This window comes from Paramisgurnus dabryanus, chromosome 23 (assembly GCF_030506205.2).
Source record: "Paramisgurnus dabryanus chromosome 23, PD_genome_1.1, whole genome shotgun sequence".
Lineage (NCBI taxonomy): Eukaryota > Metazoa > Chordata > Actinopteri > Cypriniformes > Cobitidae > Paramisgurnus > Paramisgurnus dabryanus.
In genome coordinates this window covers 15,401,116-15,428,917 of record NC_133359.1, presented here as the reverse complement: position 1 = coordinate 15,428,917, position 27,802 = coordinate 15,401,116, and the positions used below count along the sequence as shown (strand labels likewise).

General features: G+C 35.2%; 1 protein-coding gene and 1 long non-coding RNA gene across 3 annotated transcripts; both read right to left on the bottom strand.

Annotated features, from left to right (window-relative positions):
- Nucleotides 1–29: 29 nt before the first annotated feature.
- Nucleotides 30–27,716, bottom strand: ano10b (anoctamin 10b). Of its 2 annotated transcripts, XM_065291628.2 has the most exons (13): nt 27,578–27,716; nt 26,849–27,057; nt 26,515–26,688; nt 18,193–18,333; nt 9,198–9,317; nt 8,103–8,729; nt 7,444–7,499; nt 4,552–4,626; nt 4,311–4,475; nt 2,498–2,689; nt 1,592–1,729; nt 1,396–1,512; nt 31–735 (listed from the first exon to the last, which is right to left on the bottom strand). In XM_065291628.2, the coding sequence occupies exons 2-13, from the start codon at nt 27,048–27,050 to the stop codon at nt 682–684; spliced, it is 2,061 nt and encodes a 686-aa protein (XP_065147700.1). In that variant the 5' UTR covers nt 27,051–27,057; nt 27,578–27,716; the 3' UTR covers nt 31–681. The 2 variants fall into 2 exon arrangements, with proteins under 2 accessions (XP_073669396.1, XP_065147700.1); XM_073813295.1 differs by lacking the exon at nt 27,578–27,716 and having other exon boundaries at nt 30–735; nt 26,849–27,056.
- On the bottom strand, nt 11,534–15,513 carry LOC135781260 (uncharacterized). Its single transcript, XR_010545129.2, has 5 exons — nt 13,356–15,513; nt 12,709–12,768; nt 12,511–12,601; nt 12,332–12,411; nt 11,534–11,954 (listed from the first exon to the last, which is right to left on the bottom strand). It is a non-coding gene; the product is annotated as an uncharacterized lncRNA (long non-coding RNA).
- Nucleotides 27,717–27,802: the final 86 nt, after the last annotated feature.

Below are 27,802 nucleotides of genomic sequence, written 5' to 3'. Positions count from 1 at the left end.
AGATGAATTAATACATACCTATCTTTATTCAATGCGTGCACTTTTAATCTTTGTACAGCGCTTCTTGAAAGTGTTAGCATTTAGCCTAGCCCCATTCATTCCTTAGGATCCAAACAAAAGTTTTATTTTGTGCCCTCATACTTGTGTAACTACTCATGTAACAGTCTTTAAATGGGGAAAACATGGAAGTGTTTGGTGGCTTCTAAATTCATCCCTGTTTGGATCCTAAGGAATGAATGTGGCTAGGCTAAATGCTAACACATTCACAACACGCTGAACAAAGATTAAGTGCACGCATTGAAAAAAGATAGGTATGTATTCATTCATTCAAGTTGAGGTAAGAACATAGTAAAATATAAAAAAATGGTGTTTTCCTTTAACCTAGAAAGTTTTTTTGCATTTTATTTTTAATTTAGATATTTTTTGTATATTTAACATTTAAAATCCACTGTCATGACTTCCTTGGCCTTAATCTCGGGAGACTTAAAAAAGGCACTATTAATAAAAACAAAAACAAAATATTGAGGTTTATAAAGCCAGTGAACGATACCGAATCTGTCTTTGGTAAACTAGGTCATAAGGTGCATCAGCAAGCTCAGTATATACAGTACAGTAGTGTCATATAGCTTTACAGCTAAGCAGCAATACACCATTCGTTCTTCATCTCTGGCAAGAAAGAGGTCAGATTTTGGTCTTCGTTTGGAGAGCATCACCCACATTGACTCGCTTAATCCTCTGTGGAAAGAAAGCATTTCAAATGTACAGTAATGTCTACAACATTAAATTAAACTCTTTTGCTGGTTTATTGAATAAGTCTATGATTAAAACGATTAAAGGCATTTTATCAAGAAGATTAAAGTAATTTATTCTGCTGAACACAAAGGAAGATACTTGTAATAAAATCATTTTTGAGCACCATTGACTTCCATAGTATTTTTTCTTTCCTACTATGGAAGTCAATGGTGCTCCTGTTTAGTGCTCAATTACAAATAGCTTTCTTTGTATTCAGCAAAACAATAAAATATATACAGGTTTGAAACAACTTGAGGGTGAGTAAATGTTGACACAATCTCATGCGTAATCAGAGTTTACTGTTAAGGGAGTGTCTTGCGTGTATTTTGTGAACGTGAGCGTCTCTTTTATCATAAACGGTTTTGACGCATCTCCAGCAGGCACTTATTTTGACAAAACACGTGATGCACACAGGATCTCTCCACACGCATAACACATATTTTGGAAAAGGGAACCACACACGTGACAATCCGAACACTTATTTTGAATTAGCGCATCCTCGGAAGTGCAGTCACGAGCCGCCACTGGCAGTACATCATTTGTAAATAAAATGAAGTTGTACTCCAGTGAAAGTATTTTAAGTGATGGTGCAGTGTGCTGTACCTGCTTCTTGAGTGCTTGCATAGAATTATACTCGATTTGTTCCCTCTTGATTTGGACCCAATCCGGTTCATCGGGAATGATGAAGGCCAGAATCATCTTCAGTGCGATCAAAGCATGCTGAAGGAATCAGGAAAGGAAAAATGAGCCATGCCAAATAAACGATTTAAACACTGTAGATACAAAACGACATTCTTACCTCCACAATGACAGCAATAACAAGAACTTGTACACTGCTAAAACCAGCATCCTGTGTGAGATCCCTCACTCGCGGAGACAGAAGCAACAGCCAGCAGTTAGACATGACCGATATGAAGCTTAACACCTCAAACGCAGGCTGCAGAGAAATACAACTGAATGTTAGAACGACATAAAAGCAATGCATAGAGTATCACTATTATTAATAAAAGACCCACAATAAAACCATTTTTTAATGTATGGTTCCATAAAGAAACTTTAACATCTGAACAAAAACAGACTTTGTATTTAAAGATGACATTTAACAAGATTTTAAGATGTCAAATAAATATTTGGTGTCCCTAGGGCCTAGAGTACATATGTGAAGTTTTAGCTTAAAATATCATATAGATCATTTATTATAGCAAGTTAAAATTGGCACTTTGTAGGTGTGAGCAAAAATGTGCTGTTTTGGGTGTGTCCTTTAACATGCAAATGAGCTGATATCTGCACTAAATAGCAGTGTTGTGGTTGGATAGTGCAGATTAAGGGGCGGTATTATCCCCTACTGACATCACAGGGGGAGCCAAATTTCAATGAGCTATTTTTTCACATGCTTGCAGAGAATGGTTTACCAAAACTAAGTTACTGGGTTGATCTTTTTCACATTTTCTAGGTTGATAGAAACACTGGGGACCCAATTATAGCACTTAAACATTGAAAAAGACAGATTTTCATGATATGTCCCCTTTAAAAAAAAGGCTCTCCAGACTTAAGGTAAGAAAGAATGGTTCTTGTAAAAACTCTGACTGAATTAAAAATACTTTGAGGAACCAAAAAAAAAAGGTTTCTACTATGGCACTTCTTTAAAGAAGTGTTTATTTTTCAGTTTACAGCCACAGGAAAAATGTTGCACACAATTTCTGACCTGCCATACACCCATGTTGGCCACGGGGGCAGAGAAGGGCTTGTTGAAGAGCTTGCAAAGCTTATAGGCATCTGTACGAATCTCTGTAAGGTTGTTGAGCAGTAACAAAGGGGCGGTCAGAGGGTAGACACAGGAGAAAAGACTCAGATACCCAAATTGAACCAGAAGCTCAATGTATTCAGCAAAAAGGCCCTGGAGACAAACATAGAAGTGATTTAAAAACAATCTGAACTGTTGTATTTTTAATACATGTTACAGGATTAGTCCATTTTCTTAAAAAAAATCCAGATAATTTACTCACCACCATGTCATCCAAAATGTTGATGTCTTTCTTTGTTCAGTACAGAAGAAATTGTGTTTTTTGAGGAAAACATTGCAGGATTTTTCTCATTTTAATGGACTTTAATAGAGCCCAACACTTAATACTTAACACTTTCAACAGAGTTTCAAAGGACTATAAACGATCCCAAACGAGGCATAAGGATCTTATCTAGTGAAACGATTGTCATTTTTGACAAGAAAAATAAAAAATATGCATTTTTAAACCACAACTTCTCGTCTAGGTCCGGTCCTGAAAGCGCCAGCGCGACCTCACGCAATACGTCATGACGTCAAGAGGTCACGGATGACGTATGCGAAACTACGCCCCAGTGTTTACAAGTGTGGAGAAGGAGGACCGTTTCGACATTGTTGTATGTGGAATGATACTAATTAATGTCTTTGTGTCAGTTTATTGTTTACAATGGTCCACAAATGTGCGTTTCATATATGTAGCACGTGACCTCCCTACGTCACTACGCAATTACGTGAAGTCGCGCTGGCTCTATTAAAGTCCATTAAAATGAGAAAAATCCTGCAATGTTTTCCTCAAAAAACATAATTTCTTCTCGACTGAACAAAGAAAGACATCAACATTTTGGATGACATGGTGGTGAGTAAATTATCTGGATTTTTTTTTTAAGAAAATGGACTAATCCTTTAAACACAACATGTTTTTTGTGTGTGTTTAAAGGGATAGTTCACTTTAAAATGGTAATTCTGTCATCATTTACCCGTATGAATTTCTTTTTTCTGATGAACACAAAAAAAAAAGATATTTTGAGAAATGATGGTAAACACACAGCAGATAGTAGTGACCATTGACTTCCATAGTAGGAATAAAAAAATATGATGGAATGGGTATCGTCAATTGTGTGCTAACCATTATTTATCAAAATATTTTCTTCATCATTTATCACAATACTTCCAAAAAAAATTTCCTACTATGGAAGTCAATGGATACAATCAGCTGTGTGTTTACCATCATTTCTCAAAATATCTTATTTTGTGTTCATCAGAAAAAAAAATCATACAGGTTTAGAACAACATGAGAATGAGTAAATGTTGACAGACGTTTAATTTTAAAGTGAACTATCCCTTTAAAGGTTCACAGTGTAGAGTTTTAGTGACAGCTAGTGTTAAGCCTGTGAATTGCAACCAATGGCTCAGTCCACAGCTCATGCATAGTGCAGCTACGGTAGCTGTCACACGACAAACAAGCGTTGTCTGAGACAACGTTGTGATTAAACGCAGTCTATAGAGCAGTTTGTCCATTAAGGGCTACTGTAGAAACATGACAGCAACTTCCATGTAAGGAGACCCGCGGTGTATGTAAATAAAAATGGCTCATTGTAAGGTAATTAAAACAATACAGTTGATTATGTAAGGTCACCACTGATAATATAGTTATGTATATTATATTGCATTTCTGTTCAAATATCCTAATAAAAGTTACACAATGCACCTTTAAATAGTTGTAATAATGACTACTCACTGGGAAAGCTGGTAGATTTCCCTGAGCTTGAAGGTGGTCGACCTCTGGATCATCTTCCTTCAGGTTCCTCTCTGAAGATGTTACAAATCTGTCCACAAGGTAAGGGACCACCACCTCTGTGAACTGACCCACCAGCTGGGTCACTATCAGCAGAGAGGATAACCTCTGTAGAGAACAATGAGATGTTTGTGAAGGATGTAAATCTTTTTATAACAGTATATGTGTCAGTAAATGTTTTTACCTTCCGCAGTAGAGGAATGTCTTCTTTGAAGAAAGCGATGTGGAAGAGGACAGCGAAATTATTAAAAAAAGTAAACTGAGTGAGAAAGAGAGAGAGAGAGAGAGAGAGAGAGATCAGGACCCTGACACATTTTTATTCAACACAACAAATAAGTCCATTGTTCCCATATGGCAAAAAAATTAATATCTTTGGTCAAAAATATGTTATAAATATATGTAAAATACATTTTGTAGAAAGTACAGCTTAATTAATATATTTTTTTATTTAAAAAATATTTATAGTTTTAACCTTTATATGTACACATATTTCGAAATGTATTTCAGGGGCTAAATACATTTCTACATTTACAACCCATATAGCAAAAAATATATATTTCCTGGCCTAAAATTTAAGTATAGACGGTTTCAGAATAAACAACAACATAAACAACATAAACAAGCGGCTGTTGTGGTCATCACGTAACTTCCGGTAAACTCCGCTAAGAATAAATAACAACAAAGTTCTTTAAACGTAGTTCAGTTATATAACAAGCAAAAAAACAACACATAGATTACCTAGAAAACCAAAACCTTTGTTATTTTCGACGAGGCATTTGTTCAAGAGATCAGTTTAGCAACTAGTCAGACCAACAAAAAAAAACGAAACCGGAAGTAAAGTTCGGATCCAGACGTGTATCGCGTCAGCGCACGTGCATCTGATGAAACCGTCTATAAAATGTATAAATATGTATAAAATTATTAGTATATTTGCAGTTGAAAATATATTTAATTTTAATCGTAACATGCTTGTAACATTCAAAGTTTTTCTTCCAATGCAATGTAAATATAAATGCTTTAAAATATACAACAAATATTTTGGTAAACAATACATTTTTGTAAACATATTTCAAAATATATTTCAGTAAATATATTTTTTTGCCTTTTTTGTATATTTTAAAAATATTTAAAATTATATATTTTTTGCCAAATGGGTTTACATTTATTTGTTTAACAGACGCTTAGCAATTCATGTACAAATGCAGTGTTTCCGCTATATACAATCTACCGTGGCGGCCCGCCACGCCTAAAACATCCCCGCCACGCCTTCGGTTGTGGATAGAAGGGATACAGCAAACGAAATTATGCCGGATGAACACTGTTTTATCCTAATCCTTCACCCAAACCCAACTCTAAACACAAAATTTCACACGATTGTAGGATGTATTTGTATCTCATTTAGCCAGAGCCGCTGTTTTCATACTAATAATCCTACCTCCAAATATAATCATTAACTTCTCTGTATTTACTGTATCCCTTCTAGACAAAACCCACGGCGGCAGCTCGCAAAATAGCCCTGTCAGACTGGCTGTCTTTAGAAATAAATAAATTCCTTTCTGGATTCGCGTTGTAAAATTATTTAGAAATAAATCGCCTAAAATATCATAATTTCCCCCATGGGTTTAGTTTAATGCACAAATAGATTTAAATCAACAGATGATGATTAGGCTAAGTCTCTGTTTTGAGAAATAATAATAAAATAAATAAGCCTACACGACATATGTTACACTTAAATAATTATCAGATTGACAAAACGAATAAAAAAGTATTTGAGTTTCTGCTATTTTTTGTGATGCGCTCTAAAACCAAACCAGCAGAAAGCACGTCATGTTTTTAATGATTTTAAATAAGCACAAGGTTTTCTCCTTATTGAGTTTACACAAATAAAAATACATCATTTGAAGTTTCGAATGTTGTTTTACTTTTATCTGTATGACAATAAATTTAGGGTAATTTAAGCTGCAAGGTCATCACGCATATGATGTTCATCGGCGCATATCTACACCGACGCAGCGCAGGGCTGCGAGAAAAGACATTATACAACTTTTGATTTAACATATGACGAGGTTTTTGGACATTCATTTGGAATCACTGTACTCATATTATCAACTTATCAGGCCATTAGTTATCCAGAATATAGGCTATAAGCGCAGCGCGCTGCTGACCCCTCAGCTGTCAGTCAATCTTCTGTGCTTTAGATCGACCCTCACAAAGTTTCACATTAAATGATAAGATATTTGTCCAAAAACAAAAGGCTAAATACTGAATACTACTTATATGGGACTGCAAGACATTAATAGTCTAATCTGTTTGGAAGGAAACTTGCATTATTCATGTGGGAAGAGAAGTATGTTGGTAATAAAAACTTGAAGCAGAAGGTGAGACTGTTTCATCTGTTTCAGAAAGGAGGGTCGGGGTACCCCTGGGTAAAACGCATAATATTTGAGGTAACGCGTGTAATAATATTAACGTGTCATTTGCGTTGTAGATGCAGGTTGGGACTCAATAGAGTTAATTGCGGGTCTAACATCCAACACCAAAAGGTTAGACCGTTAAAGGTTTATATTTAACTGCGCGATTTGCGGTGTGACCGGGTCGGGGTCTTTATGTCAAACAGGCCGGGTGTGGAATAAAATTGCTGCTGATGTCGGATAACTGTTCGGATGTTCTGTCAATCACAGTGGTGCAGATTATCAAACAGGAGTGCGTGACTTTTCTACAGCTCTGTAATGCTAAACACGAGCACGAACTTGCACACTACATTAAAACTACAATGAAAGATCCGTACGAAGCTATAACACGTATTTTTTAAGAAAATACAATTTAGATCAAACATAGAAAAGCAATATGCTATAAATATAAGGAAAAGTAAATGACAGCATGAAAATTATATATAAAAAATACATGTTAGTTTACTGTAGCCTATTTTCTACATTTAAAAAAATTATGTACATTTATAATCATCATGGGCGCCCCCTGCCGCCACAGCTGGAAAAAATCCTAGAGGAAACACTGAAATGAGAGAGCTTTTAACATTTTGTCAAATTTAAACTTGTTAGAAATTTACAAAACTCACCACGAGGACTTTGGTTGTATGATGATAATCGAAGGACGATTCCTCCCTATGATTTTCTTAAAAGAGATTCATAAACATTAATGTATAAATCTATCAATTTGACAATTTCATTGGTTTTAATTTGTGACCGCGCCTATGTGATTTAGTATTTTTTACATAAAATCATCCTATATAATGTAAAGAACATTATGTAGAAATATAACCTTGTTATCTTTAATATTGACTAATGCTGCTTTCACACCAACACGAATAGAGCGTCTGGCGCAACTGATTTCAATGTTTTAAAGGCGTGTTTTTGTGCATCTGGAGGTCTCGCGACGTAAATAAGATGTTAAGGGCGGAGCGGTTCGCGCATCTAGTTTGCTGCATGATGCGAATTGATGTGCAAATGACGCGAATTGAGCAATGCCGCGGGGAAATGCAGTCGATATATTGATATATCTTTCAAGTCGCAGAAGCCTCTCCCATGACATGAATTTCCTCGTGAATATCTCGAATGACTAGAATTTCATGTGCGAATGAAGCGAATAAAACCCAAGATGTTCAAGCATCCAACTACGTGCGAATAGCGCGTTTTTGCAGCCTCTACCGCGTTTGGTGTGAATCCAGCATAAAAATAACTTTTTCACAAGGTCACATTTAATATCCAACATTCTTACCTGCTTCTGTTAGCTTTAAGGCCACATTACGATATACATTCCCCAGCATGTTGGTGTAGACTATATGGGCAATGGAGGGAAAATACAACAAGACAGCTGTGAAGTACGAATTATATGCTTTGTGCCAGCCTGACATCAGTCGCTCGAAAAAGTAGAACCCCGTCATTCCCAAGACCACCAGGCCTAAAAACACCCCGACCACAGGCACCGAAACCAAACCCATCCTGAGCTTTCTCTTCCAATCGGGAAACAGCGGCTCCAGTCGGCCCGTGACCGGATTGGTGCCCAGTTCTCCGCGAAAACCCGGCCGGGGTTCTTGGAACTGTTCGGCTAAATTAAAAGTCCCCCAGCGATAAGCTAAGGTGGCGCTCCGTCTTTTCCAAAGCTCCATAAATACTGTGGACCAAATCATGCTGAATACAGCCTGCACCATGTAGGAACTGACTGGATCGTCATCATCTTTTGGCTGCGCAGACTCCGCCGTTTTGTTAGCTGAAAAGTTTGCGCTGGGGAGGAAGAAGGTGATGAACAGGCCCAGGATGGCTGGAGGAAACAACGATAATGTGTAGAAGTCCAAAAAGCTGAAGTAATACGCGATAGTGCCACCGAAATAAGCCTGGATGCCATCTGTAGAGAAAAATAATAATGACATGCTGTTATTATTATTAAGAAATGAAGGGTTTGGTTACAAAACGTGATAAACGACATTTTTTTTAAAATGAGTTACCACCAAAATCAGTATTGTATCAGGTCAGTATTAAAAAGTAAATTCTTAAAAACACGCTTTTACCCAAATTAGTCAAAATGGATGTACAGTATAGCGTTTTGGACTAAACTTTTCAAATGTTACAGGCAGATTTCATACCTACATAACCTGAAACATTTACATTTAGCAGACCCTTTTATCCGTGTTAGTTTCTTTTTTATAGTCACATACATTGTCGTAACAGTATTTTATTATTGAAAATTAACCTTAATGTGTGTCATATACTGTAGTTCTTAATTCATTATACAAGCTATGTTCACTGTAATGTTAAATATTTGAATAATGTCATTGGTGAATTTGGTTATGCACTGTATGTGTGTGCTGTATACCTAGTGGTTGACCCCAGAGGCTTTTGTGAGAGTACCACTCTTTCCCTAAAGCTGTGAGCTTCTTCTGGTCATGTAGTGGTGTGACGTTGCGAATCACACCCACTTTCTCCAGCCTCTGTACTGCACCACAGAGAGAGAAAAGAAAGAGAGAGAGAGAGAGATGGACAAAACATCAATACCATATTAGGTTTACAGTGGAGGGGGGCTGCAGTGACTAAGCAATTCCGAGAGAGAGAGAGAGAGAGAGAGAGAGAGAGAGAGAGAGAGAAGGAGAGAGAGAGATGTTATGTTTGGAATAGCAGTGCAGCAAACTATTTTCCATCTACAGTTTTGATGCAAGGGGTTGCTATATTATTCACATGCTGCAAGCAGGATTCTTATGTAAAATGCACCACACCTAACCTGTCAAATGTCTTAAAAATAGGCACCAGAGCATTTTTTCTGGTAACCGTGGTATCAGCTGAGTAATTGACTCCGGTCTTTAGAATTATTTGAAAATAATGCACGTTCATGGTGGTAAGGCGGCACAACTTTCATTATTCCTTACATATTATACATGTGCATTTGTTAACCGCTCCTGTTTCTATTTCATTGGCATTTATGGTGTCATAACTGTATAACGTAAAAAATTTCCTGTAAAACTTACAGTAACTTACTGCCAGCAGTTTGCTAGTAACTTACTGTAAATTAACTTACAGTAAAAACTGTGTATTACTATTTACAACACCACTTAACTTGCTGTAATTGTATTTACAGTATAGTATATTGTTTACTGTAAAATATACAGTAATTTTATGCCTCTTTTACCAGTAATATCACTGCATGAAAAGAGGTGTATCCGTACTAGGAAACTCCTGTAAACACCACTGATTTTCGGATGTATCTACTAGTTCCACTGAGGGTAAACTTCTAATTCCACCAAGTTAGGAAACTCCCGTAATGATACCAATTCGGATGTATCTTGCTGATGGGATATTCCTGTGGTACATGCAGCCATTTGTTGCCATGGCAAATAATCCCATTGAAGATTTGGTCAGGGGACATTTTCACACCTGCAGAGGTACTGGGATTTCACACCTTTGCACAATTCTAGTGTCTCCATTGGTGTTTAATCTCAACACTGATTGGTTGCTTTTAAAACCCCCTCCCAAAACTCTGACAACTATTGGGACACAACTTTGAAACTTTCCAGTTGAGATCATTTGATTGGTTACACTTTGTATTAAGCCCAACCCAAGCCCTCATAGCTTAGTGACTTGATTGGTTATTTGCCTGCTATGCAGATAGACTAAAAACCCCCCCACTATATATATATATATATATATTCATATTTATATTCATATACACCCCAAAACCCTTATGTAAAATAAAAAACTTGAATTTAATTTAATAGGTTTATTTAATAAAAAACTGAACAATTCACAATTGTCACAATAACAAAATATTATAAACAAATATTAAAAGTTGCATACATAAACAATACTATTTAAACTCATAAATATACAGACAGAGAAAGCAATATTAGAGTAAAATAAAACAAAATAAAAGCAACAATAAAAATTACATTCAAAGCAGTACAATGTAATGTAGCAGTGGCGGCTCGTGACTGCTCATCCGAGGGGTGCAAATTCAAAATAAGTGTTCGGAGTGTCATGTGTGTTGCTTGTGTTTTTAAAATGTGTTTGTTGCTTCATGTAAACCATGTGCATCACGGGTTTAGTCAAAACACGTGATGCACATACACGCAGAACACATATTTTGAACCACACAAATGACTGGCTATATACATGTTGTGACAAACTTTGCATCGAGTGCTCACAAAAAAAGAAGTCACCACCTGCCACTGTAATGTAGTAAATATCTAAATAAAATAAAGCAAGATCAATATAGTTGTTGTTCAAGAAATCAGTCCTACACTGCAAAATAATGACTTTCTTACATAGTATTTTTGTCTCGTTTTCAGTAAAAATATTATTTAAATAAAATGCTTTTTCTTGATGAACAAAATGACCTAAGAAAATAAGTCTAGTTTTAGACAAAATAAATAAATGCACACAATTTAAGTGAATTTGTGCTTAAAACAAGCAAAAATATCTGCCAATGGTGTGAGAAAAAATCTTAAGTTTTCTTTTTTCTTAAAAACTTAATTCAAGCACAATTTTCTCACCCCATTGTTAGATATTTTTGCTTGTTTAGGCACAAATTTACTTAAATTGTATATTTTTGTCTAAAAACTAGACATTTTCTTAGGTAATTTTGCTCATCAAGAAAATACATCTTGATTTAAGAATTTTTAGTTTTCTACTAAAAACAAGATAAAAATCCTAAGTTAGAAACTGATTTTTTTGCAGTGTAGATACAATTGCAGAGCTCTGTCTTGGAATTATTCAAGAATTTCTCACTGTAAAACCTAAAAGTTAACTAAACTCAAACCATTTAAGAAAACCGGTTGCATTAAACCATTTAAGTTTTAAAACACATAGATTTGAGTACTGTGAACTTAAACAAATTGAGTCACATGCAGTTATGCACTTATATTTAAGTTCACACTAACTAAATATAAGTGCATTATTGCACAAGACTTAAGTTCACAGTACTCAAATGTATGTTTTTTTTTAAACTTAATGGGTTAAGGCAACCGATTTCCTTAAATGGTTTGAGTTAAGTTAACTGTTAGGTTTTACATTGTAAAGCATATACTTGTCAGCAAAGGTAACGTTGATGCACCCTCATCTGGACAGACATCTCTTTGGAGCCCTTTGGAAATATAAAAGTACATATAAGTATTTGGCATAATACTAATACACATACACACGACAAATCAAATGACATAGAATTAAAGTTGTACATTTTAGAAAGTTAACATTAAACCAGTGGTTCTTAACGTAATTCCTGGAGGCCCACTGCCCTGCATGTTTTGTATATCTCTTTTATCTGACAGACGTAGTTCAGTTCATGGAGATCCCTTCTAATGAGCTGATGATTTGAATCAGGTGTGTTAAATAAGGGAGACATACAAAATGTGCAGAGCAGTGGGCCTCCAGGAATAAGGTTAAGAACCACTGCATTAAACTGTACAAAGATACAACAATATATGATCAAAGAACTTCATAATACTTCATAAATCTTCTTACTTCATTTTCTGTGTTGATGTCCTCAGAGTCTCTGTGTTGTTCTGCAGCTTCATTACAGTAGGTTACTTCAATATAGTTGTCTATCAAACACAGAATAAAAAAAATAGAATCACATACATCATAACACATCTATTTACGATTTAACCTTTTTAATTGAATAATTTAATTATTAAACTTACATCATTTTGGCCAGATTGCAGTGACATCAATTTCTTCAGTGTCTGGATCAGTCTGATGTTTTAGCTTTCACTGTTACTTCATTATATTTCTCTGGCAAACACAGAATTAAAAATTAAAATCACATATCACAATACATCCGTTTACTATTTAACATGTTTGATTTTAATTTAATGTAATCATTGAATGATTAAACATACATCATCTTTACCCAGAAACCTCTTCATCGTCCACAAAGTTGACCACAGTGTACATGACCTCTGTAAACACAAACATGTATAGACTTCATATTTAAAAAGATGAAGAACAGCAAACATATAACGTTTAAATATATTATGACTCCAAGCTTCTTTACAATTAGCATCTAGGTTCTCTTAAAGTGAAGCTGGCTTTGTTACAAATCAATATAAAGCTATTAAAACAGTCTTGAAAAATAAGCAGCATCTACCAGAACTGAATGAGCTTTTAAAACAACAAAAGAGCGTCTGTATCATTTAAAATAGCAGAGAGACACTTGCTAGCTGCTAACATTTCAAACACACGAGTTACTGTTGTTTTGTTCATTTTAAGCAAATAACGTCTCATCTTGGCTTCTTTAAAGTTTTGTTTTTAAAAATTTAAACATCGAATTGATTCTTTTAACAGCCCGGTTTGAATGTTACTTCGCGTATTTTTAACCTCATGTTTACCGCTGTGTACCACGTATAACCTTAATGTTTTACTGTTTGTGCTTTAAATTCAAACAGTTCTAGTATAAAGACAAAAACGAATCATAGTTAATAACATAATATGAACAAATAGGCAACCGATCAGCGCGATGCAGACAAATGAATTAAATCAAACTTACCTTACTGTTAATGAGCAAACAAACAAACAAGAGACGGAGTAGTCCAGGCAGTAACGGTTCGCGATTTTGAATTTTCCCGTCAAGCCCATAGGTTGAGCAGTCGCACCTGAAGGGTGGGGGCAGATGAGTAGGTGCAGGTGCATTCTGGGAAATGTAGTCCTTTTCTTTAATATACTTTTTATAATCCGCGTTTTCACACTATGCATTGTTCTTTATACTTGATTATTAATAAAAAATAAAAAATATTTTTATAAAGTTTATTACGTTTACAAAACATGTTTAGTTGACAAACATGTTAACAGTTATTTGGAATGATGCTCAGATTTTCTTAAATATAAAATCTTTGTGAATCAGCAGCACCTTCTTGATGAAATACAAAACTCTTTAAACATGCCTCAGGAATTATCTCTGGGTTTAGTGGATTAACTGCTCATCATTGGAAACATTGAACGTATACCTAAATGAATTCTTACTTAAATATTAGTAAATATAAACTAATGCTGAGTTAAGACATGTAACTTACTGAACTTACTTAACTACAACATGAACTCAAATTAATTTATTGTAAATGACTGCATTAACTAACAATGAAAAACATGTCGTAGTTAATGATGACTCTTCAATAGTTTATTATTAGGATATGCTGTAACTCAGCATTAGTTCATGTTAAAGTAAAAATACATGTATGTCTTTTTTCACTGTGATATATGGACCCTTATTATATTATAAAGTCCCCATCTCTTTTGTTTAAATTGATTGATTGAAGACAAACATTATAATATGTGGTCTGACTTTGTGCAAGCATGCATTATCATATGCTAAAAGTTACCTCCTCAGATAGACTAGAACATTCATTGTTGCCCGAACGTTTTCCTTACAAGGGCCAAACCTGACTGAGGGCCGTGGGCCAAAAGTAAATGTTGTTGTGTTATATTAAAATTAAAGTTGCCCTGATAACCCCTAATTTATAATTTTCTAATATTTTAAAAATAAATAAGCAAACATTACTCTGTTTATGCATAACTAATGCAGTTTTATTTTCCAAGGCTGTTTGTAGGAAAAAGAAATCGTTTTGCCAATCAATTTTAAATATCCTTTTCTCTGTGTGCCACTGCCGCAACCTCTTCATTTTTAGCCTATAGTACCCGAGTTCATTAGGTTTTGTGATGCATTTTATACACCTTCAAGTATGCATGAAACATAAAAAAATTTAAGGTCTTTTGTGGGCCAACTTTGGGCACCTCTGGACTAGAAGTACAGTAGCTGACAGGTATCTGCAGATATGTTTACCCGAGTTTGTCAGTCTGTTTCACCCAACATGTTTTGCATCCACATGTGAAAGACTGTCTTTTAGATTATAGACCTGTCTATTGATATTTTTGTTTCTATTTTAAAAGATTTAATGAAATGTTAGGGTAGAATTATAATAACAATAGAAACAGTGAACTTCAAATCATGAGACATCAGCAAAAATAAGCAGCTTTACATTTCACTGACTAATTTATCAACATCCTAGCTAGCAAAAATGAGTTACATGATGTCATTTGAACGGCTTCCTTTAAACGATGTATGCAGCATTGAGAGATACGTTCACAATATTCTGACCTAGGGCAGTTGGAGACATGTTTTCAAAGTGTTGGAAATATATATTCTGAAATAACATTTGTTGCATTTCTCTTGAGTCAGAGACATAATTTTCACACATTAAAATGGTAATTGTGTCCATTGAATTTTAGTTATTTTGAATGATGCTTAGTTTCTTAAATAGACTAATTAAATTATATTAATAATAAACATATTTACAAAACACAGTTTTTATGTACCACAATACTGTATGTGCTGTCTTAAAGAGACATGGTTAACCCCCCACCCCACCCCACTCAGCTCTGAAAACAAAGAAGACACCTCTACCTGTGGGTCATTAACATATAAAAAGCCGTTCACACCTCACACCCACCGCTCCTCACAACCAGCTGTAAGGATTCCTGGAAACTTCCACCAGTTCCTACATACATCCACAAACGTAAGGTTTCTGGATGTTTCACGGGTTTACTTTGGTGTATTACCTTTCCAAGCACTCTGCCTCAAAAATCTGGCAAACCTAAAGTTGAGCAGGGATTTCCCATTCCGTATTTGTCCGTATACAGCTCTTTTCATGCAGTGTATATTACAGTATAGTTTATTTTTAACTGTAAAACTATCAATTTTAAAAATACAGTATTTCATTGCTGCAAAGAGGATATTTCCCACTATGCAACTTTAAAATACAGTAAAATACTGTACAACTGTTCTACAGTAAAATACAGTTCATATTACAGTAAAATACTGTGTAATTGCTACAGAAATCGCTAACAGTGTATGTTATGTTTGACAATTAAGACAAGTAAAATGTTTGCCATAAAGTAGTTATGCACAAGTAAACTTCAGTATGCAGTGAAACACGTGCGCTACATTATTTTCATGTTGCAAGCAGGATTTATACCTGCATAGCCCTAATTTTCATGTGTTACTTGCTAACAACATTCCTATTTTATTGTCACATATGGTGTCGTAACCCTATTTTATTTTTATAAGCTGACTTTTATGTCTGTCATATAGTTATAGAAAAGAGAATTTCAGTATGCAGTCATAAACTTTCACACTTGGGGTTACTACATTACTGTTACATATTGCAAGCAGGATTAAAACCTGCACATGTGTTAACTGCTTCCATCATTACTGATTTATTGTCACATATGACAAATACGCTGTATCCGTATTTTATTTATTAAAAGTAACTTTTATGTCTGTCATATATTTATAACTGAATTTTATTTTTTAGTGATACACATTTCACACAGTGGTTACTGCATTACTGTTACATATTGCAAGCAAGATTCAAACCAAGATTTGCATGCATTAACCACTTTAAACTTCCCTATTTTATTGTCACATATGGTGTCGTACGTGTATTTAATTTAATTAAAGTAACTTTTATGTCTGTCATATAGTTATGTACATACTTAAGTGATTTTCAGCATGCAGTGATACACATTTCAAGCACTGGTATGCTACATTACTTTCACATAATGCAAGCATGATACAGGGACAGCGCTATACAGATACGCACGTTGTACATTTTGTTTACTTTAGTATGATATCTGGGTGTTCCATGCATATAGACAATTTGCATACCGTTCTGCAAAAAACACCATACACATGCACACCCAAGGTGGTAAAGCGGCACAGCGTTAATTATACCTTACATATTATACATTTGCATGTGTTAACCGCTCCTGTTTCTATTTGATTGGCATTTATGGTGTCGTAACTGTATACTGTAAAAAATGTCAGGTAAAATATACAGTAACTTACTGCCAGCAGTTTGCTAGTAACTTTCTGTAAACTAACTTACAGGAAAAACTGTGTATTACTATTTACAGCACCCCTTAGCTTGCTGTAATTGAATTTACAGTATAGTATATTGTTTACTGAGAAATATACAGTAATTTTATGGCTCTTTTACCAGTAATATATTACAGTATAGTTTGTTTTTACTGTAAAACTATATATTTAAAAATACAGTATTTCATTGCTGCAAAAAGGATATTTCCCACTATTCAACTTTAAAATACAGTAAAATACTGTACAACTGTTCTATAGTAAAATACAGTTCATATTACAGTAAAATACTGTGTAATTTACAGAAATCGCTAAAAGTGTATGTTATGTTTGACAATTAAGACAAGTAATATGTTTGTCATGAAGTAGTTATGCACAGGTGAACTTTAGTATGCAGTGAAACACGTGTGCTACATTATTGTCACGTTGCAAGCAGGATTTATACCTGCATAGCCCTGATTTGCATGTGTTAGCTGCTAACAACATTCCTATTTTATTGTCACGAATGGTGTTGTAACTCCATTTTGTTTTTAAAAGTTGACTTTTATGCCTGTCATATAGTTATAAGTGAATTTTTTTTTTTGGTGATACACATTTCACACAGTGGTTACTACATTACTGTTACATATTGCAAGCAAGATTCAAACCAAGATTTGCATGCGTTAACCACTTTAAACTTCCCTATTTTATTGTCACATATGGTGTCATACGTGTATTTAATTTAATAAAAGTAACTTACATACATACTTGAGTGATTTTCAGTATGCAGTAATACACATTTCAAGCACTGGTATGCTACATTGCTTTCACATAATGCAAGCATGATTCAGGGTACCCTGTCAGAAATAAAGGTATAAAAAAGTACCTTTTCTGTTGCTGGGGTGATACCCTAAGGTTCCTTTTTGCAATTGTTTTTTTAATTAAGTGTGTCTGCAAAATATGTTATATACTTTTAGTGAAGCAAGTATCACTTCTATTAATGCTTGGTGTTCATGCTTAGATTGGACTATACATACACTTATGCATTTTGCAGACACTTACAGAGCATTACAAGGTTTACATTTTATCAACACGTTTGAAACCATGACCTTTTGCGCTGCTAACGCAATGCTCTACCACTGAGCTATACAGGAGCACAAAACTTAAAACGCAGAAAATGTAAACTATAGCTATTTGAGTATTGTAAGAAACTAATATGACTAAAAGCAAACAAGTTGCCACTATGGTGATGCTTTAAAACAGCATGGGTAGCATGAAAATGAAAAGATACATGTAAAAGATACGCACGCTATACATTTTGTTTACTTTAGAATGCCATCTGGGTGTTCCATCCTTATAGACAATTTGCATACCGTGCAACGTTTGCCCAGTGCTTACTGCAAAAAGTATGAGAAGTATTGTAGTATACCGTTCTGCAAAAAAAACCATACACATGCACACACAAACACACACTTACAGATGCTTTCTCTGGCTTTCAACTTCCCTTTGGGTGCCGGGATCCCTGGGATACGTTGGTCCTCCAAGGCTCTCATGGAATCCAGTTCATATTTGACGATGAACTGCCTTTCGGCCAGCGTCAGGAACTGCTGCATGTTGTCTGGTGAAACATGGGACACAGGGACACATACCTTCACAGTCACAATATATTTATATCCACATATTTTTTATCTGAATGTATTAGGTTTTGTATTATATTATTGATATTTATTACTGTAACCAGCAAGCATCATTTTAATGCTTATGCTTATTTTGATGTACTATATGAAATGGAAAATAATGCAGGTTTGCAAGTCTATCATAGCAATTTACTGTATAAATAACAATGAATAATGAATGAGTAACAGTGTTTGCACTTTACAAATGGCATCAATGCCTCTGTGTATTATGCTGTGATAAAGGATTATAACATCCACACTGCAAAAAATTATTTTCAAGAAAAAAGTTTTAGTTAAAATATCTAAATATTCTTGCATTAAGATGCTTTTTCTTGATGAGCAAAATGACCTAAGAAAATAAGTCTAGTTTTAGACCAAAAATATCAAATTCAAGTGATTTTGTGCGAAAAACAAGCAAAAACAATCTGCCAATGGGGTAACCAAACAAATCTTGAAATTTTTTCTTTTTTTTATCAATTAAGTTTTATTGAAAAATAGATTTTAAAAAAAAGGATTGCAATCTTACAGAATCTTACCAAAAAAAAAACAAAAAAAAAAAACAATAAACAAACAAACAAACAAAAAACTTCCCAGACCTGTTTACATTAAATTGTAAAATATGGTGAAAATTTGAAAATATGACAACAATAAAAGATGCATTAGTCCATAGAGTTCCCATCAAGATAACAGAGAAAAGAGCACCAGATTTTGTCAAACTGCTCAATTTTCCCATTCAAACAGTAGCGAATTTTTTCCAAGTGTAAAGTGGAAGTCATCTCTCCAAGCCATAACTTGACTGTAGGCACCTCCTTCTTCTTCCAGAACAACAGTAGTAGTTTTTTTGCTGTAGTTAAACTGTATGCAAGTAGTTTGTGTTGTCCTCTTGTTAATGAACGTATATGTTCAGAAAGTCCCAGGACGATTAATACTGGGTCAGGCTGCATTTGTACCCTAAAAATTTCTGAAAGAACATTAAAAATTCCATTCCAATAACTCTGTATACTTGAGCAAAAAATAAAACTATGAGACAAGTCTGCATCAGCCGAATTACATTTTTCACAAAGAGGTGAAACATTCGGGAAAATTCTGTGCAGTTTCTTTTTTGAATAATGTAGTCTGTGAATGACCTTAAACTGAATTAGGCAGTGTCTAGTATTGATAGAATGATCATTAATATCCTTTAAACTCTCTTGCCATAATTCCTCAGAAATTTCTACTCCAAATTCTTTCTCCCATTCTTCCTTAAGAAATCTAGTAGTGGGAGAGTTAAAAGATTGCAGCAGATCATAAATTATCGCTAAGGCTTTTTTACTTCCTTTACTTTGATCAACACACTTATCAATAATTGAGGGTGAAGTATTTTCCAATGAAGATATATGGGCACGTATATAATTCCTAATCTGTAGATATCTAAAAAAATTATTTTGAGAAAAATTAAATTTCTGTTGCAGCTGACTAAAGGATGCCAGGACCCCATCAATGAAAAGGTCCCCAATAGTACATAGACCCATTTCTTTCCATTGCATTAAGGTCTTGTCCAATATTGATGGTTTAAATGATGGATTCTTAGCAATGGGAATTGAAAACGATAGGGACTTTATCTTGAAGTATTCTTTTATCTGTTTCCAGATACGCGTTATATTCCGAATTACAATACTATTATTGAAAGTTGAGTGGTCTAAAGTTACAGGGGAAAGAATCACCGCTCCTGGATTGTAGGGGTAACACTGATCACAAACTATTTGGAGCCAATCCGGAGGGGTATTATGAACATCCAACCACAATGTAATTAATCTTATGTAGAAAGCCCAATAATAAAGACGAAAGTCTGGGAGTGCCAGACCGCCCTCTTGTTTAGATTTACAAAGGTGCGCCTTTTTAACTCTGTGGTTTTTATATCCCCATAAGAAAGGAAGAATAATCGAATCTAATTGCTTAAAAAATGATTTAGGTAAAAAAATAGGAATGTTCTGGAATAGATACAGTATTTGAGGTAAGAAAATCATTTTAATTGCATTTATTCTGCCGATTAACGAGATTGGGAGTGTTCTCCAAAATTGTATATTACCTTGCAGTTTGGAGATTAAAGGGGTAAAGTTAGCCTTTAAAAGCGATGAATATTTATAAGTAACTACAATTCCAAGATATGTGAATTTTTCCATAGAAACTTTAAATGGAGAAGACCGAATAGAAGACAAATCTTTTAGTCCAATGGGCATTAGCTCACTTTTATTTAAATTAACTTTAAATCCTGAAAAGGTCCCAAAAACATTAATAGTGTTCATAATAACCGGAAGACTATCATGTGGTTTGGTAATATATAGCAGGATGTCATCTGCATATAAAGATTTTATTTTCTGTGTTTAAAGTATTAAAGCCGTGAATAGAGGGATTGGAACGAATAGACTGAGCAAGGGGCTCTACGGTCAAGGCAAATAAGAGAGGAGAAAGGGGGCAGCCTTGCCTGGTCCCTCTCTTGAGATTAAAGGAATCAGACAGGGTATTATTGGTTATTACCCGAGCTAAAGGACTTTTATACAAGGTTTTGATCCAATCTATAAAAGTATCGCCCATGTCAAATTTTTTAAGCACTGCAAAGAGATATTGCCACTCCACTCGATCAAATGCTTTTTCAGCATCGAGAGAGATTATTACCAGGTTGTCTTGGATAGCTTTGGGGTGGTGCATTATATGAAAAAGACGTTGTGTGTTCTGAGAAACATTCCTCCCAGGAACAAATCCATTCTGATCAGGATGAATTAAGCCACCCATTAATCTACCAAGTCTATTTGCAAGTATCTTTGATAATATTTTCTGATCTACATTAAGGAGTGAGATCGGTCTATATCCTTCCACCTCTTCTGTATTTTTACCTTTTTTAGGAATAACAGTTATGATTGCTTCATTGAATGTCGATGGTAGCCCATTGGTCAATGCATCCTCAAAAGTTCTGAGTAGGTAGGGGGAAAGAATTTCATTAAATTTTTTATATAATTCAGAGGGCAAGCCGTCCGGACCCGGAGTTTTACTATTCTTTAGGGAATTTACTGTACTTTTTAACTCTTCTAAAGATATATCCTTATTAAGGGAATCACGCTCATCTTCAGTAAGAGAGGGAAGATTACAGTTATTTAAGAATGTTTCCATAATTTGAAAGTCAGTGGAAGGTTCAGATGAATATAACGTTGAATAGTATTCCATAAAGCAGTTACTTATATCCCTAGAGGATGTCAACTGTGTTCCAGATTTTGTCTTGATCTTATGAATTGTCTTATCATTTTCTAATTTACGTAACTGTCTGGCAAGTAGTTTATGTGGCTTTTCACCGAATTCAAAATATTTCTGTTTAATGAAAATAAATGATTTACTTAGTTTGTCTGAAACAATTTTATTATACTCATATCTTAATTGTAGAATTTTTTTGTGCGATTTTAAAGAGGGATTTTGCGCATTTTGATTATCTAATAAATGAATTTGCTTCCCCAAATCTAAAAGTTTTGCTTTGTACAGTTTATTTTTGGACCCCTGATAAGAAATAACACAACCTCTAATAAAGGCTTTCAGTGTTTCCCAAAGTAATCCTGATGAAACTTCAGGGGTATCGTTATTCTCAAAAAATATTTCCAGTTGTGTACGCATATACTCTTCAAATTTAGGGTCATTGACTAGTCGAGAATCCATTCTCCATACAGGACGAGAGGATGTTAAATTACTAAAGACAAGTTCAAGTGTGACTGGAGCATGATCTGATATAGTATATCATGGATCTTACTATTCATGACATTAGAGATTAATTTGTTATCTACCAGAAAATAATCAATGCGTGTATATACATTATGGACGTGTGAGTGAAAGGTATAATCTCTTTCAGTGGGATGAGAAAGTCTCCATATATCTACTAAATTAGAGTTATTTATAAAGACATTTAAAAAATTTCTTGAATTAGACTGAAGAGCTCTCTTAGAAGATGACCTGTCTAAGGCCATGTTTACATTAGAGCATTTGCGTTTAAAAACGGCATTTTAAAATGAAAACGATCCTCGTTTATACTGGCATTTTAAAAAGAATCTTCATCCACACTATACACCACCATAAACGCATGAAACATGACCAATCATGTAACTGGGCATGCGCATAAAAGTGTAAAATAACTTATTACTCTAATAATAGCTTACCTGCACGTTTACGCAGCCTAGGGGTGTGCGATATTGACAAAAATTCATACCTGGGTCCTTTGCTGGCAACTATAACAGACACTATTTTTAACCTATAAAAATGTGTTTGGGAAAGTCTTATACTGTTCTATCTACCCCCTACAACATATTAATATGATTAATAGGTTAATTTTTATTTTATAACTAAACAGAAAGGTCTTTATGATTTAAAAAGAAAGCATTCAAGTGAACAGTACTAAACAGTAGCGAACTTGAAGCAAAAAATAAATTTTAGCAAATGCCAACTTCAATCAAACATAGTAAGAAGTGAAGTATTAATTTAGCCTACCAGAAATGCTTATTGCATTAATTTTTAAAAGTGTGCGAGGTCCGTGCACGTCCTCCGCTAGCAACACACAAATAGCTAAAAGCGCAACGCCTAAAAGAGCATTATATATTAATGACGATGAGTTTATTGTTTTTATTAATTTATATTCACAAAACTTATCAACAAAACATCGATTAAAATTAAGAGACAAATTATCTGAAACGAAATTCATTTTAGCAAACAAAACTTACATTAAACTGGAAAATAATGTCTGACCCATTACAATTCTCCCTTCATATTAGCCTTTACAACGCCTATATGGCATTTAAAATTACAGTCTATCTTTCATAAGCTAACTAAATTTAAACAAAACATAAACACATTAAACCCAACAATACTCAAACATTCATATAAAACAGACATTATCTATAAGGATACATGTTAAAACAATCCGATATAGCGTTTATAATAGCTGGTTGGTAGATGTTTACTATTTTTGGCAAAACCTCCGTAACAAACCAACATTTACATGAATAAAATAATTTTTACTTTGAAAATGATGCGCTGTCACGTTAATATCAGCTGTTCGTTTACATAAGACTCCGTCTATGTTCATTTACACTCAGAGCAACGTCTGAGTTCTCAAACTAAAACAGGGTCTTCAGCGTTTGCGAACGAATCCGTTTATGAGGGTCGAAAACGGTGATGTAGTGTAGATGAAAGGCGTAAACGTAGCAAAAGTAACGCGTTTTAAAGGATAAACGCATTAATGTAAACATAGCCTAAGTACCCGTCTAAGACACAGTTAAAGTCCCCCCCTATGATGAGATTGGTTTGGGACATATTATCAATAAGAGCGAACACTTTCTTGAAAAAATCTGGGTCATCATAATTTGGGGCATAGACATTCACTAAAGTAATATGAAAGGAGAATATTTCACCAGAGAGTATAATATATCGACCCTCTTTGTCTGCTTTCAAGGTTTTAAGTTTGAATGGCACACCTTTTCGTATTAGGATAGCGACACCTCGAGCTTTAACAGAAAAATTGGATTGATATACACTTCCTATCCACCTGCATCTCAATTTATCCTTAGATTCAGGTTTCAGATGCGTTTCTTGCAAAAAAATGACATCGGCAGAGAGCGATTTCAAATGTGACAGCACCTTACTTCTTTTAACAGGGTGATTTAAACCTTTCACATTCCATGAAGCAAAAGCAAAACCTTGTCTGTTACTTTATGTTACAGTATTAGTTTGCATCATTTAGGACTAAATGTATTATTATCATCTGATTCACCACACATTTTACCACTTTGAGATATCTTAAACAGGTCTCCTCCCCACCCACCCACTAACTTGAACATCACCCCTCCACACCCTCCCATTAACTTAAACGTCAACCCCGCCATCTAGCCGACAACTATTAGAACCTGCGGCGCGACACGAAGTGAATTGAAAATAAGCAGTTGGTATTGGAAAACCAGTAGTATAATAAGCAAATATTTTAGAGAAACAAAAAAAAAACCTTATTCGTCGACCTTCAAACACTAAATTAACATAGCTCCACAAAAGAGTGTCAGTAGAACATCAAATAAAAAAATAAAAAATAGAAGGAAGGAACAGTTACAGTGGGTTGGGGTTATAAAACTTAACACGTATCAAATAATTACACACTTACACTCAACGAGTGATATATTGATCGTACTTAGTACGTGACATCTTAAAACAATCAATCTGAACCGAAGCAATTTTCTGCAAACTTAACGGCCTTATCCGGGTCCGTGAAATAATGTTCTCTGCCATTGTGTGAAACCCTTAACTTTGCTGGGTACAGTAAACCGTACTTAACACCGGGTTTGTCTTTTAGCAACTCCCTTGCTCGTTTGAAAAGCGCACGGCGTTTCGCAACTACTGGAGGATAATCAGGGAAGATGTTAATTCTTCGTCCCCTGAAAGTGACTTGCTGCATCTTGGCCGCTTTCTGCAGGATTTCTTCCATTTCGTGGGTGTAGTGTAGCCGAATAATGAAAGCTCGCGGGGGTTCATCATCTCCGGGACGATTTCGCAGTGCCCGATGTGCGCGATCAACAAGCGGCGGATTGTCTAGCGATAATGCCTCCATCAGTAGTTGTGCGACAAAGTCCCTTGGTTTCATTCCAGACTCGGCCCCTTCCTTGATGTGTAGTATACGAATATTTTGCCTCCTACTACGACCTTCAAGGTCCATGCATTTGTCCGAAAGCTGCTCGATCACCTGCTTTAAACGGCCCATTTCTTGTTCAAGCCTGGCTACTGTATCCGAAGAGGTTGACGCGTTAGCTTCCAAACCAGCCAGTTTTGAAGCGTGTTCGTCCACGGTGATTTTAACAGCTGAAATCGCGGAGCTTGCCTCCTGTTGAAACGCGTTGAGCTCTCCTCTTATAGAGACAGCAAGTTGTTCAATCTTAGAGTCTATCATATCCCCGATATCAGATTTGATTAAGTGTATTTCCGAACGCAAAGAGGAGATTGCGCTAAGAATCGCTACGTTGCCCGTGTCCTGTACATTTCCGGACGGTGCGTCTTCTGTAGCAGAGTCCGAGGCGGAGCCATGTGCGACTGCGGCCTGATCCGCTGGTTTACGAGGTTTGCCAGGCATGCTTGACTATGAATATACCAAGTGTGAATACGGATAATCAATTATAACTCGAAACTTAGTTCCTTTCCTTACAATAGTTGTTTATTAAAGATGTTCTGAACGAATTATACCGGATTTAATGCGGAGCTATCGTCGAGCGTGTGCTACCCACTCATGATGATACCGGAGGTCTTGAAATTTTTTCTTAAACACTTCCACTGCAAAAAATGATTTTCAAGAAATAAAATTCTTAGTATTTTTGTCTTGTTTTCAGTTAAAATATCAAAATTTTTGAATAAAGATGCTTTTTCTTGACAAGCAAAAGGACCCATGAAAATAAGTCTAGTTTTTTAGACCAAAAATATCAAATTTACGTGATTTTTTGCATAAAACAAGAATTTTTCTTGAATTTAGTGTTTAAGAAAAATTTTCAAGATTTTTTTGCTTACCCCATTGGCAGATTTTTTTGCTTGTTTTATGCACAAAATCACTTGAATTTGATATTTTTGGTCTAAAAACTAGACTTATTTTCTTGGGTTCTGTTACTCATCAAGAAAAAGCATCTTAATTCAAGAATTTTTAGATATTTTTACTGACAACAAGACAAAAATACTAAGACATTTTTTTCTTGAAAATCAAAGTGTAATTCAAGAAAAATTCTAGAAAAAATTTGCTTACCACATTGGCAGATTCTTTTTTGCTCGTTTTATGCACAAAATCACTTAAATTTGATATTTTCGATATTCAAGAAAAAGCATCTTAATTTAAGAATTTTTAGATAATTTTACTGAAAACAAGACAAAAATACTAAGAAATGTCAGTCTTGAAAATCATTTTTTTGTCATTTGAATTTCTGTTGGGTGATCATAATACTATAAAGACTGGCAGTTGACAAGACTTTACTAGGTTAAGACGTTAGTATAATGGATATATTGGACTATCAAAATAAAGTGTTACCTGCACAAAATTAGATTTCTGTCTTTATTATATTCATCATATAGTATGTATCTTCTCACCGTACCAATGTTAAGAAAGCTGTCTTTGTCATCATAGGAAAATGTTGTCATGTTGCCATCCTGGTAGGTTTTACAGAGCCCAAGGTCTTCGGTCACCCTGAGAAGAGTGCAGCGAGGGGCCGCCACAACTATCATGTCTCCTTTCATGTCCTCACCGGGATGGACTAAAAGTTGCGCCCCTGCAGAAGACACAAAATTTATTTAAAACTTGAGTATGTTATTAAAACAATTTCAGATGTAAAGATAACATAGGTTAGCAATGTAAATGTCATAGGATAAAAGCATCTGCCAAATGCATAAATGTAGATGTTATTTCCCGAAATCAAAATCTTCTCACACCTCCATTCTTCCCAGGTGCCGATATCGTTGACATGATCCACTGTTTGGTGATGTGTTGAACATTTTCAGCCAGTTGGATCAAAACCAAAGGCTCTATGTGACTGGAAATACAGCAGGGACAGGTGACCCGAGACCAGGAGTTGGGCCCGGATGATTTGCCCGGGTCTGAAAGCTCCTTCTGTGGTTCTTTCTGGGTCGTCATGTTGACCCTGAAAAAAACAAAAACATGTGAGTGTCAAACTTTATTTTTATTTTGCAGTACAGTGTCTTCTTCCCTTAACAACGGTTATAAAACAGGGAAACAAAGAGGCTATGGAAACAAATGGTATATGTACAGTTCATTCAAATCGATTCCAGCGTAAATACACGCTTATAACCCACGTGACTCTTTGCTATCAGACATCTGCCCGTGTATTTGCAAGTCTAAAAAGCAGTTGACAAGCAAACACCCACTCGTGCTCTTCTCACACGCATGCTGCATAGATATCACCACTAAACCACAACATGCAACTTAGTTCGTAGACTAAACCGTAGAGACTTCTACATACAGCTCAAAGTAAAGTGTAACCTAAAAACAAACTGGAAGATACTTGTGTATAGCGTTAGAGACGGTACGTTCGCAAAAACATAAACAGAAAGCAAAAAGATCTGAAGTATAACTTCTTGGAGCCCTGGTTTGGTTGACAATGACACACAGATGTAACAATGAAACAAAATGTTCAAACTTACACAGAGACGTTACGAATCACTCTTCAGAGCCGATCCAGGGTTCAGACGCATTGGCTGGTTTGTTGTTAGAGGATAGGAATGCAGTTAAACATCTCTCCTCCCAGGCTTTAGGGTGTGGAGGCACATTTTCATTTTTTTCTTATAAGTGAAAGCTCTTCTGCAGTCTGTGCAGATCTGGGTCCTACTGCCTGCCAGGTTTGTCTCTGAAAAGAGCCTGTAGGATAC